The sequence below is a fragment of the Cydia splendana genome, chromosome 22, assembly GCF_910591565.1.
Source record: "Cydia splendana chromosome 22, ilCydSple1.2, whole genome shotgun sequence".
Classification (NCBI taxonomy): Eukaryota; Metazoa; Arthropoda; class Insecta; order Lepidoptera; family Tortricidae; genus Cydia; species Cydia splendana.
In genome coordinates this window covers 392711-408829 of record NC_085981.1, presented here as the reverse complement: position 1 = coordinate 408829, position 16119 = coordinate 392711, and the positions used below count along the sequence as shown (strand labels likewise).

The window sequence follows — 16119 nt, the reverse complement described above, 5'->3', positions numbered from 1 at the left end:
ACTATGTTTTTCATCATGCTCATTTCTGATAGGTACATGGAGGGTAATGTAGTTGGAAATTAATTTATAGTAAACATACGTTGTATTTGCGTTTTTTGATTGCGTGGACGTAGTTATGGTAAGTTGTCTGAATAAGGGACCGTTTTAAAGGCTTTCTGTGATAAAAATAAAGTCCATAAGGGAATAAATGTGAAGCCTGGAGAGCTGAATAAAACAGACGCGTTATTCTATATTGACAGACGCATAGCCTAAACCATTAAAGGTAGGACTTTGAAATTTGAAACATATTAATATATTCTTCAAATGCAACTAATTCAACAAATCATTTTTATGTGTGGATCTGTAAGTAGTCTTACTAATATACCTATATAAAATATAAACTAAAATAAATAGATGTCATATACGGCAAAATAAACATAAACCCCAGCCGAGTGGCCAAGAGGTCCAGAGGTTTGAATATCGTGTAGATCCCTGACGGATCCCTTCAATATATATCCACTACTAGGCATCTAAATTCTACTAATAGAATTGAAAACGAGTGGTTAGACTCCACAATCAAACAAAATGTAGTTTTGTGGAGCATTGTCCTTAACAAAAAAGTTGTAACTTCTTGTGTAATAAATAACTAAATAAAAAAAAAAACCAACAGATTCCCAATTTCCATTGCTCGTATTTCAAAAATATCAATCCGCCCATTCCCACAGATTTTCGAGAGACGAAGTCAAGCGCTGGAAATTCAGAACTCGGCCCCCAGGGCGCTACGTAAGCCGAACAGGCCGGTTCGATTCTGGCTTCGGCCACTGGAGGGATGGTTCCTTTTTTAACCGACTTCAATTTCATAAAAGGAGGAGGTTTTGTATTCGGTTGTGGCTGTTTTTTTTTTTATGTATGTTCACCGATTACTCCGAGACCCGTGGGTCGATTTGAGTAATTATTTTTTTGTTCGAAAGAAGGTACTTCCACGGTGGTCCCACATTAATCTGGTGCTGTTCTGATGATGGGATCCATGAGGAATTGAGGGAACTCCTCAATTTTTCAAAGCACTTGTATGGTGATTTGGGTGTTTTCTTAAGCAACTCGAGCAATTTCTCTCGAAAAGCACCAATTTGATGATGATGATGACCTGATGATGATGATTGTTTTGATGATAATCATGACGATTTCTTAAAATGTAGGACGTTCAGCGATTACTCCGAGACCCGTGGTCCGATTTGAGCAATTTTTTTTTTGTTCGATGGAAGGTACTTCCAAGGTGGTCCCACATTAATCTGGTGCTGTTCTGATGATGGGATCCATGAAGAATTGAGGGAACTCCTCAATTGTTAAAGGCACATGTATGGTAATTTGGGTATTGTCTTAAGCAAATCAAGCATTCCCTCTTGAAAATCACTAATTTGATAGAGTGGACCTGATGATGATGATTGTTGATGATAATAATGATGATTTTATAAATGTAGATTACTCCGAAACCCGTGGTCCGATTTGAGTAATTCTTTTTTCGTTTGAACGAAGTTACCTCTAAGGTGTTCCCATAACATTGTTGGTTCTAATCTGATGACGGAATTCATAAGGAAATGAGGGAACTCCTCAATGTTTAAAGGCACGAGTATGGCGACATCGTTGTTTTCTATAGTAACTTAAGCATTTCCCCCCGAAAATCACCAATTTGATGAAGTACAACTGTAGCCCTACCAAGAGTTTGACACTACTACATATTCGCTAACGTCTTCGTAACTATCTCGTTCGCACTAATAGGATATATGCCAGCACGACGCATAGAAAGTAAGTTACGCACACGCTAGCGAATATGTCAATGTAAGACTTATGGTAAGGCTACTGAGGAGTCGGGAAATGGCGGTTGAAAGGTTGGTGGTTCAGGGTCGAGGGGTTCCGTGATCAGGGGTTGAGTGATCGGGGGGTTGAGGGATTGGGGGGTTGAGGGATTGGGTCAGTGGCGGGGCGGAGGATGGATTTTGTTTGTGTAGTGACAAGAATAATTTCGAATTTAGTGATACGCATTATTATGCTTTTCATTCATGCGTCACACGTCACTCATAAGCTTTTAACAATGCCTTAAAACTAAAAATTGAAAAATAAAAACTTTTACAAAAAAAAAGAAAACCGACTTCAAAAAGGATGAAATAAAATATTATCCGTTTTTAAGTATATGCGTTACCAACTGATATGTTTGAAGTCGGTGCCACGACAAATAGTAACAATACCGGTCAAAAATAATCAGGTTTATGTCTATAATTCACATTACAACTTTACTAATATTGTAATGGTGAAAGTAATTCTGTCTGTCTCTTTGTCACCTTTTCGGCTAAACAACTGCCATGTAAATTGGTGAAATTTGCCATGCAGGTAAAAAGTTAAAGCCCTGTTGTAGATGGTCCTTGGATTGTTTCATATTTTGAAATCAAGTTTTCTGGATAAGAGGCGGGAAATAACTCAGTCCCAATCCCACACCAGAGTACTATGGACAGTTCGAAAATTTGTAAAAATTGCTCTTTAAAAAAAAGATCGGCAATCGCATTGGTTTTATACTAGTACCGACAAACATGGTACGAACTGCGCCAAGGTGGCTTGACGGTGTGTTCTTAGGTATCTACAGAAAGTATGATCATTGCTGTCGTGTGGTGTAAGGTAGGTAATCCAACGTACATACACACATACATTCTTACACGTACATTCTTATCGAGTCACCCTAAAATCATGGTATGCTTCAAATTTGGCTTGGCACCGACTTCAAACATATCAGTTTGTAAGATTCATTAAAATTACTAATTATTAGAAACAGATTTAATGAAATAAAGAGTTGAATAATCATTGGTAATCTATAATTTAATAAATTTAAAAGTAACGTGATTGATAGTTGACCTTTGTAAATAGAAGGTAGTTGGAAGAAAGAATAAAAGACGACTGGCATGGCGGTTAACGGGCATTCGGTTACGGGCAGAGGTGAAGGGAGGACGATTGTGAAGTAAAGTGATTGGAGATTGAACTGTAACGGAATATTGTGATCAGGAAATATATTGCTGTTATGGAAGAAGGAATTTTTATTACAGATCAGAAGTGGTAAGTACCTACAAGTCAGTATGGTATTCCTGAATGTATTTTATTATGTAGGTATTAATATTAGAACTGATTGAGTTAAATCTTAATTGCCCAATTAAGTTGTTACAATAGTAACAGTGGTGTAAAATTATTATAATTATATACCTATACATATATTAGTAACACTTATATTGGTTGTTGTTTAGTTGAAATTAATTATCATTTCGTATATCCTATGTTAGGAAGTTTATGTTTAACGGGCGCTTAGAAACAAAGACACCGTTAATTTTATCAAGAACAAAATAATTGGGTAAACCCATTTCGGCCTAGTCGTTCACTCGAGAGCATTATACTGCAAGTTTTCTCTTCAAGACCAACAGTTAGGTTTTTTTAGTGTTTGCTGTAATGACTATCCATAATATAATTAAAGCATTCATTACATCGCGGGTAGCGTGAAACCTTTGGAACACCGTTTTATTTTGAATAGTTCGGATACCTTTATGATTATTTACAGGTGTAGATCGGATTCGTTTAGTCTATGTATGTACCGCTTATTTGGTTACAACTTTTCCCATATTTTCAATATATTACTTATCAATACGTCAGTATTATATAGCGGGGTTAAGTGTTTACGAAATTATAAACTACTCAGACTGTAAATAAGTAGGAATGATACTTTTACTGGTAGTTACCGACCCGCCGACCTAGCCGGAGTTACAATCGCTGTCGCTTCGACAACGAAAAGCATTATGTATCTATATCACTCTTCCATATTAGCGCGACAGTGACAGTTGCGTTCCGATCGCTACGGAGCGTAAGCGATTGGCATCTTGGCTACGCGGCCCGTTTCGTATTCCGGATCCCGTTTCGAATATCGGATCCATCTCGCGTTCCTGGATTTGGGTCCGTGCCGGATACTGGAACCGTGCCGGATGCATACCTGATTTGTGCCGGATGAGTTCCGGATCCATGCCGGATTCGTACCGGATCCGTCCAGGACTGGTGCCGGATCCGTGCCGGATTGGTACCGGATCTGTGCCGGATTAATACCGCATGTATATCATTTACCGGATTCGTGCCGGATCTGAACCGGACGCGTGCCGGATTGGTATCGGATCAGTGCCGGATCCCAAATTTGTTCTAGATTCCGTTTCTGTACCAGTTTTAGAATTCTCTCGTTTCGAAAAGCCTGTGTTCCGGATCCGTACCGGGATACGGATCTGTTTTGGATTTAAGATCTGTTTTAAACGTCCCGCATTCTACCCCGGAAGCAGTAACGTAAATTAAATAAAAAAAATAAAACAGTTGAATTTAGCTTAATAAGAACAATTTATATTTGTCTACTATTAACAATCCAAAGATTTAGAACTCTTCCATTGCTGGTGTTGTTTTCGAGTTCCAGACTATGGACCATGAGGAAAAAAAACATCCAGGCGGCGCTTGAAAACTCCTGAGCGTGACCGAAAATCGAAATCTGATGATGGACAAGAACGTCGAAGCCGAAGTTGCAACTGCCGCCAGTTCCCGAGGAACAACAGACGGAGTCGCAACCGGCGAAGCCGCAGCAGCGGCAGACACGGCCGAGGCAATGAGAGGTGGCTTCGAAGATCAACACGGAAGGACAACACGGCCAGGATCGCTTTCACGTGGAAGCCGCACAGGACAGGAACGGATGGCTTGTATATCTTTGTCGTCTTCAGTTGTAGATTTTAATAGATGTCGTTTATTGCTTAAACTGCGAATATTTTGGTACAGTACCTTAAAGTTATTTCTATTGACGAAAGTTGTCTCGAGGTACGGGTTCACAGATTATGGGGGTGGAATCGTTGTCCAGGCAATGCTGTGGTGTCCTGTAGTTCGCTCAAGTTAGTTGTATGGGGCTCGTTAGCCTAATTTATAAGGTTTGATCTTGGTTGTTTCGTCTTTTGGCAAAATGTGACGTTAACGCTGGTAAAGGAAAGACTAAGTTACGTTTCTTCAGTATTTGTTCATAATTTAGTACATATAAAAAAAAAAAACAATAACGATCGATGCGCTATACGCTATACACCTTTATTTTGACACATTTAGAGACCACGAGGCGTAAGCAGCTGTTTTATACACGCACACATATATATCTCGTTTAGTCTGCGTTTAGAGTTACAAATTGTATTGAAGCCTGTTCGTCACCAAAGCTAGACCGCTTTCTGTGAAGGCGCTTACTGCATCCCAGGAAGCACCGTGAAATAGTATTGCCGTGTCATCTGCGTAGCACAACGTCTGCATTGGTCAGATCCAAGAAAGTCAAGTCGTTAATGTAGATTAGAAACAAAGTTAATCCAAGTATATGTAAAGTTGTTTGGTTAAAATTACCGACTTGTTCTTTAACCCTAACACAAGTGTGCGGCCTAACAGGACAGTTCCGCGTATCCGGGAAATCTACAATTTTCTAATTATTATTAGAATAATAAGAGAAACTGACGGGAATTTTTTTTCAATCTTATAAATCTTATAATGTTGGCGGGATCATTTTGGCTGGTGTTGATTGAATAACCAAGGTTGGGCCTACACTAGTAAAGTATTCATTATAACCGTGTATTGATTCGCTTTCAGTATCCTTGGTTTTAAGAAGTTCGTTGCATTTTAAATATTTTAGCTTGGTTATTGTAGCAAGCAAAGCTCTGCTGATTGCTGTTGATCAATTCGTCAATTGTGGTTGGTGCAACTGACGCTTTAAGTGGCAAGTAATATAACGATATGATGATAATATTTACATATGATGATAAGTATAATATTATCGAATTATAAAATTGCTGGATTGTTTTAATTAATGAGTTACGGATTAATGAGTTACGGATTGATGAGTTACGGATTAATGAGTTACGTATTAATGAGTTACGTATTAATGAGTTACGTATTAATGAGTTACGTATTAATGAGTTACGTATTAATGAGTTACGTATTAATGAGTTACGTATTAATGAGTTACGTATTAATGAGTTACGTATTAATGAGTTACGTATTAATGAGTTACGTATTAATGAGTTACGGATTGATGAGTTACGGATTGATAAGTAACGGATTGATGAGTTACGGATTAATGAGGAACGGATTAATGAGTTACGGATTAATGAGTTACTGGATTAGTGAGTTACAGGATTAATCAGTTACTGGATTGATCAGTTACTGGATTGATCAGTTGCTGGATTGTTCAGTTACTGGATTGATCAGTTACTGGATTGATCGGTTACTGGATTGATCGGTTACTGGATTGATCAGTTACTGGATTGATCAGTTACTGGATTGGTCAGTTACTGGATTGATCAGTTACTGGATTGATCAGGTACTGGATTACTGGATTAATCAGTTAATGAATTATAGAGTTATTGGATTATAGAGTTATTGGATTATAGTTATTGGATTATAGAGTTATTGGATTATATAATCATTGGATTATAGAGTTATTGGATTATAGAGTTATTGGATTATAGAGTTATTGGATTATAGAGTTATTGGATTATAGAGTTATTGGATTATAGAGTTATTGGATTATAGAGTTATTGGATTATAGAGTTATTGGATTATAGAGTTATTGGATTCTAGAGTTATTGGATTCTAGAGTTATTGGATTCTAGAGTTATTGGATTATAGAGTTATTGGATTATAGAGTTATTGGATTATAGAGTTATTGGATTATAGAGTTATTGGATTATAGAGTTATTGGATTATAGAGTTATTGGATTATAGAGTTATTGGATTATAGAGTTATTGGATTATAGAGTTATTGGATTATAGAGTTATTGGATTATAGAGTTATTGGATTATAGAGTTATTGGATTATAGAGTTATTGGATTATAGAGTTATTGGATTATAGAGTTATTGGATTATAGAGTTATTGGATTATAGAGTTATTGGATTATAGAGTTATTGGATTATAGAGTTATTGGATTATAGAGTTATTGGATTATAGAGTTATTGGATTATAGAGTTATTGGATTATCGAGTTATTGGATTATCGAGTTATTGGATTATCGAGTTATTGGATTATCGAGTTATTGGATTATCGAGTTATTGGATTATCGAGTTATTGGATTATCGAGTTATTGGATTATCGCGTTATTGGATTATCGCGTTATTGGATTATCGCGTTATTGGATTATCGCGTTATTGGATTATCGCGTTATTGGATTATCGCGTTATTGGATTATCGCGTTATTGGATTATCGCGTTATTGGATTATCGCGTTATTGGATTATCGAATTATTGGATTATCGAGTTATTGGATTATCGAGTTATTGGATTATCGAGTTATTGGATTATTGAGTTGAGTTTATTGGATTATTGAGTTGAGTTTATTGGATTATTGAGTTGAGTTTATTGGATTATTGAGATGAGTTTATTGGATTATTGAGATGAGTTTATTGGATTATTGAGATGAGTTTTTGGCTTATTGAGATGAGTTTATTGGATTATTGAGATGAGTTTATTGGATTATTGAGTAGAGTATTGGATTATTGAGTAGAGTTTATTGGATTATTGAGTTGATTTATTGGATTATTGAGTTGAATTATTAGATTAATGAGTTGAATTATTGGATTATTGAGTTGAATTATTGGATTATTGAGTTGAGTTTTTGGATTATTGAGTTGAGTTTATTGGATTATTGAGTTGAGTTTATTGGATTATTGGGTTGAGTTTATTGGATTATTGAGTTGAGTTTATTGGATTATTGAGATGAGTTTATTGTATTATTGATATGAGTTTATTTAATTATTGAGTAGAGTATTGGATTATTGAGTAGAGTTTATTGGATTATTGAGTTGATTTCATGGATTATTGAGTTGAATTATTGGATTATTGAGTTGAGTTATTGGATTATTGAGTTGAGTTATTGGATTATTGAGTTGAGTTATTGGATTATTGAGTTGAGTTATTGGATTATTGAGTTGAGTTATTGGATTATTGAGTTGAGTTATTGGATTATTGAGTTGAGTTATTGGATTATTGAGTTGAGTTATTGGATTATTGAGTTGAGTTATTGGATTAATTAGTTGAGTTATTGGATTATTGAGTTGAGTTATTGGATTATTGAGTTGAGTCATTGGATTATTGAGTTTAGTTATTGGATTATTGAGTTTAGTTATTGGATTATTGAGTTATTGGATTATTGAGTTTAGTTATTGGATTTTTGAGTTATTGGATTATTGACTTATTGGATTATTGGATTATTGGATTATTGAATTATTGGATTATTGGATTATTGGATTATTGGATTATTGGATTATTGGATTATTGGATTATTGGATTATTGGATTATTGGATTATTGGATTATTGGATTATTGGATTATTGGATTATTAAATTATTGGATTATTAAATTATTGGATTATTAAATTATTAAATTATTGGATTATTAAATTATTAAATTATTGGATTATTAAAATATTGGATTATTAAATTATTAAATTATTGGATTATTAAATTATTAAATTATTGGATTATTAAAATATTGGATTAATAAATTATTGGATTATTAAATTATTGGATTATTAAATTATTGGATTATTAAATTATTGGATTATTAAATTATTGGATTATTAAATTATTGGATTATTAAATTATTGGATTATTAAATTATTGGATTATTAAATTATTGGATTATTAAATTATTGGATTATTAAATTATTGGATTATTAAATTATTGGATTATTAAATTATTGGATTATTAAATTATTGGATTATTAAATTATTGGATTATTAAATTATTGGATTATTAAATTATTGGATTATTAAATTATTGGATTATTAAATTATTGGATTATTAAATTATTGGATTATTGGATTATTGGATTATTGGATTATTGGATTATTAAATTATTGGATTATTAAATTATTGGATTATTGGATGAAAAAAAAAGACGGAAATAAAGAATGTTATATTGTGATGAGACACGTTTGTGTCATGAGAGTGATTCAGTAAGTAGCACATTAAAAAAAATAAAAATGGATTCAAAAAACAAGAGAAATAATGTGCTACACGTAAAATTTGATTAAAAAAATGGTATGTTGTGAGACACGTTTGTGTCATGAGTGATTAAAAAAAAAAACAAACGGAATCAAAAAAAAGACGAGAAATAACGAGTAAAAAAAAAAAACATAGCAATCGAATATGCTAAGTAATGTACTTTATATGTATTGATGCATAAAAATAATTGTATATTGTTGTATAATTATTGAATAGAAATTTAGATTAATTCAATAAATAATAAGAAAAATGTATATAGACAGACAAAGAAATTGTATTAAATGGGTAATGAAGGATTAATAATTTTCTTACTGAATGCCCGATGATTTGACATGCCGAGTGTAAGATTAGATGACAGACGCGATTAGTATGACTGTGCATGAGGACATGCACAATGTCAGGATGGGCGAGTGTAAGATTCATTAAAATTACTAATTATTAGAAACAGATTTAATGAAATAAAGAGTTGAATAATCATTGGTAATCTATAATTTAATAAATTTAAAAGTAACGTGATTGATAGTTGACCTTTGTAAATAGAAGGTAGTTGGAAGAAAGAATAAAAGACGACTGGCATGGCGGTTAACGGGCATTCGGTTACGGGCAGAGGTGAAGGGAGGACGATTGTGAAGTAAAGTGATTGGAGATTGAACTGTAACGGAATATTGTGATCAGGAAATATATTGCTGTTATGGAAGAAGGAATTTTTATTACAAGTTGGTAACGCATATACTTAAAAACGGATAATATTTTATTTCATCCTTTTTGAAGTCGGTTTTCTTTTTTTTTGTAAAAGTTTTTATTCTTTAGTACATAAGTATGACATCTATTTCAGTTAATACGTACCTTTTCTTTAAATGTTGCAGAGCTGCACTAAAAAAGGTTTCTTGGAAATGCAACCCCTATGATAATGAAGGCGGAGGGTACTTGTCCCTGTGGGGCGCAGCGCAGGTCTATTGAAAAGGAAACGGCAATATTTAACTTAACTAAGACTATATTTCCACTTCCAAATGATGTGATTTGAACCAGGCAAAGGTTACCGTTAAACTGCCAACTTCAACATTTTGTCACTCTACCTACATATTTCTAGATGTACGGTATCGTACAGTCGGACGCCTGTTAAAAATATTATGAAGATAAAATCACAGAATAAGTACTTAATAGCATGGTATAATAATATACTCCGCCTGGTACTCTATTCCGAGATTCGCGTATGACCTAACTGACACAGGCCTACGTCATCATGCTGTTTACAGGTTCTCAAACTTTAAAATGTGGGAGAATTTTAACCAACGGTGAAAAATATTTTAACGGCATTAATTTTAAGTTATTCATGTAGAAACATAGTAAAATAAAACAAGTCTAATGTAATAAATTAAACTTTATTTATCTATACAAGACAAACGTTTAAAAAACTAATTCACAGTTACACATTAATTACCAAGCTTACGACGTGAAAAGTTTGGAAAACACTGCGACTGCTGACACTGAGCGAGAAGGAAATAACAATTAACACGCGTTTGACAAGGATGACGGTCAGGGCATGAAGTTATCTAGATCCGAATTGTCAAATGTGACAGCGCTATCCTGTGTTGCCAGTAATGTAAACAGAATTACCCGAACGTCTGAAATTTCTTTCGTGAATCGGAAGATATTGCTAACGAATAATTAAAAATGACGTGTTATTGTAAAATTTAAGATAAAATACATTATAAATGAAAATTATAAAATTATAAAGAAATATTTTAACTTATTAACCATATCGCCTAGCAACGGTCAAACACGGTCCGGAAGATTTTACCGAGATATTTTTATTTTTATATCAATTTTTCATAATACCCTGATTAACCAAAGCTACATAGCAGAAGGAAACGAACATCAAAACCTCCGTGCTGACACCAGTGAGCCCGCAGCCCGAGCACTCATGATACGGCCTTGCGAAATTTAACTGCTATGACTGTGACATATGATTGTCAAGCATGAAAATATATTTTTACACACTATTAATAACAGTATCTACTAGATGGTGGTGATTTCGTTTCTACCGAAACCCTGTCAGCCTTGCGGTCAAAGCATCCCTCAGCCTCTACTGCTCCGTTTTTCTTGGATCCACCAACTGCGATTGAAGAATGCCTCCAAATCGAAGATAAGGATATAGTCGACGCAATTTTCAATTTCAAAACCGGCTCAGCGGGAGGTCTCGACGGAATCTCACCACAACACCTTAAAGATCTTATAGCGCACTGTGTTGGCGATGCCGGCAGAAAACTCATTACATCTTTAACCAACATGATAAATCTTATGTTGAGTGGCCGTGTACATGCAGATATTGTCCCCATTCTCTACGGAGCCAATTTAATTGCTCTAACGAAAAAGGACGGTGGCGTGAGACCAATCGCAGTTGGATCGACGTTTAGACGTTTGGCATCTAAAATCTCTGTTCGACACATTATTTCAAAATTACAGCATAGGTTTGAACCAGTCCAACTTGGTTGTGGTACAAAAGGTGGTTGCGAGGCGGCTGTTCACGCGCTTCGCATATACCTCAGCAACGACCAATGCCAAGTTGTATTAAAGATTGACATAAAAAACGCATTTAACTCTGTGAATAGAGACACCCTGCTGTCGGAAATCAGGAATAACACCCCAGAGCTTTATAATTACCTTCTTCATTGTTACGCTGATCCTTCCAAATTAATGTACCGCAGTCATGAAATTTCTTCAGAGGTTGGATGCCAGCAGGGGGATCCCTTGGGGCCAGCTATTTTAGGTTTAGCAATCAACCCCATCATTCAAAATTTATCTTCTGATTTTAATGTCTGGTACTTGGACGATGGAACCTTAGGAGGCAAGTTGGAAACAGTCCTTTCGGATCTCTCCGTCCTCAAGTCCAAGTTCGAGTCCATAGGTCTAGATCTGAACTGTAATAAATGTGAACTTTACATTCACGATGCGTCTCTAAACCATTCGGACGTAACAGAGAAATTCAATGCTTTAACACCTAATGTTACCACTGTCACGAGAGATTCTCTTAGCCTACTGGGGACTCCAATTTTTGACAATTATTTTTCAACTTTTATCAGTAACTCCGTTTCTAAATTTCAAAATTACGCCGACCGTCTTCTAGAAATAAGCCCCCATTCAGCCCTCACCATTCTTAAATTTTGCCTTTTTGTTCCAAAGTTAATGTATGTGCTTCGCTGCAGTCCTTTCTGGAAACATCAAAATTTGCTCCTACCTATAGACATCATGGTCCAGACTACCTTAGAGCGTATTCTCAATTTAAAGCTATCCGATCAATCGTGGTTACAAGCATCGCTACCTGTTCGATACGGCGGGCTGGGGTTGCGCAGAATTTCTAGCGTATCACTGCCGGTATTTCTATCGTCTGTCCACAGCTCTGCTGATCTTGTAGGAAAAATCCTAAGGGTTTTACCCACAAACTATGAGGTCACAGGCTTGGACGATGCTAGAAATGCCTGGCTGTCTGCCTGCCCGGGACAAGACCCTCCATATAATCTAAAATCACAGAGGAGCTGGGATGACGCCTTATCGAAATTAACTTATACCACATGTTTAGATAACAGCGAAGGAGCTGAACGCGCCCGTTTGATCGCAGTTGGGTGTAGGGAGGCTGGCCACTGGCTCAACGCATATCCCTCGCCCAATACTGGCACTCATTTAGATGGAAACACTCTCCGTGTGGCAGTTGGGCTGCGCCTGGGGGTTCCAATCTGTGCACCGCATAAATGCCACTGTGGGAGTGATGTGGACCAGCTGGGGCGTCATGGTCTGTCTTGCCAGCGAAGCGCGGGGCGATTGTCACGTCACGCCGCGCTCAATGACATTATCCGTCGGTCTCTTGTCACCGTCAACGTGCCAGCGATACTCGAGCCGACCGGTATGGCCCGGGACGATGGCAAGAGACCGGATGGTATGTCGCTGATTCCGTGGAGGATGGGACGAGTGTTAGTGTGGGACGCGACCTGTGTGGACACACTGGCACCGTCTCACCTTCACGGTACCACAAAGAAAGCGGGTGCCGCTGCCGAAGCTGCCGAGTCCCTCAAAAGGCGTAAATACGGGGGTCTCGACGATAATTACAAATTTATCCCTTTCAGTGTCGAGACCCTCGGTCCGTGGGGCCCGGGAGCTCAGAGTCTTTTTACAGATTTGTCGAAACGGCTTGTTGAGGTCTCTGGGGACAAAAGAGCTGGCAGCTTCCTCGCTCAACGCATAAGCGTTGCGATCCAGCGAGGAAATGCTGCCAGCATTCTTGGCACTATGCCCCAGGGGCCCTCTCTAGATATAGATTTTTAGGTTTTTTTTTTAGGTTTAGTTTTAGTTTTGTAGGTAGTTCTATATTTTTTTTAGGTATTAGTTTTAGTTTTGTAGGTAGTTTTAATTTTAGGTTACTTTTTATTCTAAGTTAATCTTACCGGCATCTCTGGTAAAGCCAGAAATTTGTCCGGTTAAGGCGCTATCTGTTTACATAGATAGAACCAAATTGTTACGTCACAATCACGATTCTCTCTTCGTGAGTCAAAAAAAAAAAAAAACCTTAAACCAGTAACTTCACAAACGATAAGTCGTTGGATTCGTTTGACTTTAGGAGAATGCGGTATAGATATCACAAAGTTTACCGCACATAGTACGCGACATGCAGCGACCTCTAAAGCGCATAGTCTGGGAGTAAACTTGGATGTAATAAGAAAAACCGCTGGATGGAGCGGGTCTTCAGTTATATTTGGTAAATTTTATAACAGATGTATTAAAGAGACCGATAATTCAACATTTGCCAAAACTATTATGTCTAATGTTTTATAATTAATTGAGTTAATACTTTGGTAACCATTCAATATTTACAAACAATTTGTTTTTGGTTAAAGTATTAAATTTATTTGTTTATTATTAACTTGGTTTATTTATTGTATTCGATATTTCACTATTCCTCTCAAGGTCTACATTGTGTTTATTTATAATCTAGAAGACGAAGCAAAGAGGATAATTAATGATTAAACGAACTTACCATAAGTGAAGTTCTATCATAATTATCCGAGTTGCTTCGTCGAATAGATTAGAATCCCGCCCTCCCTTTTATACTCGACCCTATTGTGAAATATCTTCATTAAATAAACATAAATAGTGATAGGTATAAACTACCTATATGCATACTTAGACGTATGCACATATGTATATAAAAGTACGTTGTATCTCTGAACTAAATGATGGAAATGTCAGGTGTCAATACGTTTTAAAATTTTTTACTTTTTCTATTCTCTCAAATTCAGTGTTTCAGGTCAAGCATTACGTGAAACTAGTAGTAGTTTCACGTAATGCTCCCTGCTCAAGACCCGCTCCATCCAGCGGTTTTTCTTATTACATCCAAGTTTACTCCCAGACTATGCGCTTTAGAGGTCGCTGCATGTCGCGTACTATGTGCGGTAAACTTTGTGATATCTATACCGCATTCTCCTAAAGTCAAACGAATCCAACGACTTATCGTTTGTGAAGTTACTGGTTTAAGGTTTTTTTTTTTTTTTTGACTCACGAAGAGAGAATCGTGATTGTGACGTAACAATTTGGTTCTATCTATGTAAACAGATAGCGCCTTAACCGGACAAATTTCTGGCTTTACCAGAGATGCCGGTAAGATTAACATAGGTTGAGCCTCGAGGTTTTAATGAGATCGGGAATTTTAATAGTGACTTCGTTTATATGAAATTCAACATTACTTAAAAGAATTTTAGCCAATGTCTGAGCCCTGTGAGCAGTTACGAGAGCAACAAGCAACAAGTATTCTAGTTATCTTGGTCAGGTCAAGATTTTGATTGGGGAACCAAGATGCTAGGTTATCTAATACTGTTGAAGTGTTCCATGTTTGATTATATTTAGGTAGAGACGGGCGCATTCTGTAAACGCCCTTGAAAAACCGTTTAACACGATCATCGTTACCAATATGCGCACCTAAGAGTAGGGATAGAGCAGATCTGCAGCTGTTTAAAGTACCGTATTGAGCATTAGCTTCATACAGCTGTGTAAGGAAAGTTAATATTTCTGTTATCGAGGAAGTGAATAAATCAACATTATTAGTAGTACAGAAACTGTGCCATTTCTTTAGGCAAGAATCATACTGCTTTATAGAATTATCAGATAGAGATGCAACCATTATATTGATGGATGACTGAGGAGTCCCATGTCTTACTAGCGTCTCCCGGATAAGACTCCGACAACCAGGGTAAGTCGAATAAATAAACTCGAATATATTAATATTGTAAACAGACCATAGCTATAATGTACCCATGTAACATGTTATGTTGAAATAAAGTGGCAATGTTATTGTGACGTAGGCCCGTGTCACTCTGGGAATAGAAGACCATGTTTTATTAGACCATGCTTAATAGTAGTAGTACCGTACAGAAAGGACACTCCCTACAAAACAGAAGTTTGACAGTCATTCAGGGTCGAATCCTGCTGTTCCTTTCTAACTTATGGCACTATTCCTTTCGGCTATTTAGGGTTGTCACAAGCCATTATCTTATCTGTGGTCGTGCACGCAAAGGGACGTCAAGTTGTGTCAACCCTAATAATTGCTCGGAGCAATGCTGAGCCGAACGGAGCCGAGTTTTCCCGAAGTCAGAAGTGTCTCCCCTCCCCACTGGTAAAATGGTAAAGCATGTCAGAAATTACACAAAATGGATGTTCATCATTTTTCATAAAGTCTAAATCTTGGTGCTAAATATTATGCCTCTTATTATATAAAGGGCTAAGTCCAACCAGACAACCAAAAATAATAGATAATAGAGATAGGTAAGTACATATATCTTTGGTCCATCCGAGAGAGTTAGTTCGGACTACTACTGCCATCTAGGTAACACTATCTTAACTACTTACAGTTTCGGCGCATCTGCCATCTATCGAGCTCTGAGTGAAGTAAAGGTGTTAACAAACTATCAAAATTTTAGCAGAGAGAAGAGACTTATTTTAGGTTTCTGAGGGAAATTCTGGATACAAATAAATTATCATTACAATACTAAACTAACTTAACTTTTTACTTG

The 16119-nt window shown here is 36.2% G+C and overlaps 1 protein-coding gene across 2 annotated transcripts; it reads left to right on the top strand.

The window, feature by feature from the left end:
* The first annotated feature begins 30 nt into the window (after positions 1 to 30).
* LOC134801393 (uncharacterized) lies at positions 31 to 13486 on the top strand. Of its 2 annotated transcripts, none has more exons than XM_063773926.1 (2): positions 31 to 118; positions 9928 to 13486. In XM_063773926.1, the coding sequence occupies exon 2, from the start codon at positions 11351 to 11353 to the stop codon at positions 13379 to 13381; it is 2031 nt and encodes a 676-aa protein (XP_063629996.1). In that variant the 5' UTR covers positions 31 to 118; positions 9928 to 11350; the 3' UTR covers positions 13382 to 13486. The 2 variants fall into 2 exon arrangements, with proteins under 2 accessions (XP_063629996.1, XP_063629995.1); XM_063773925.1 differs by having other exon boundaries at positions 45 to 262.
* Positions 13487 to 16119: the final 2633 nt, after the last annotated feature.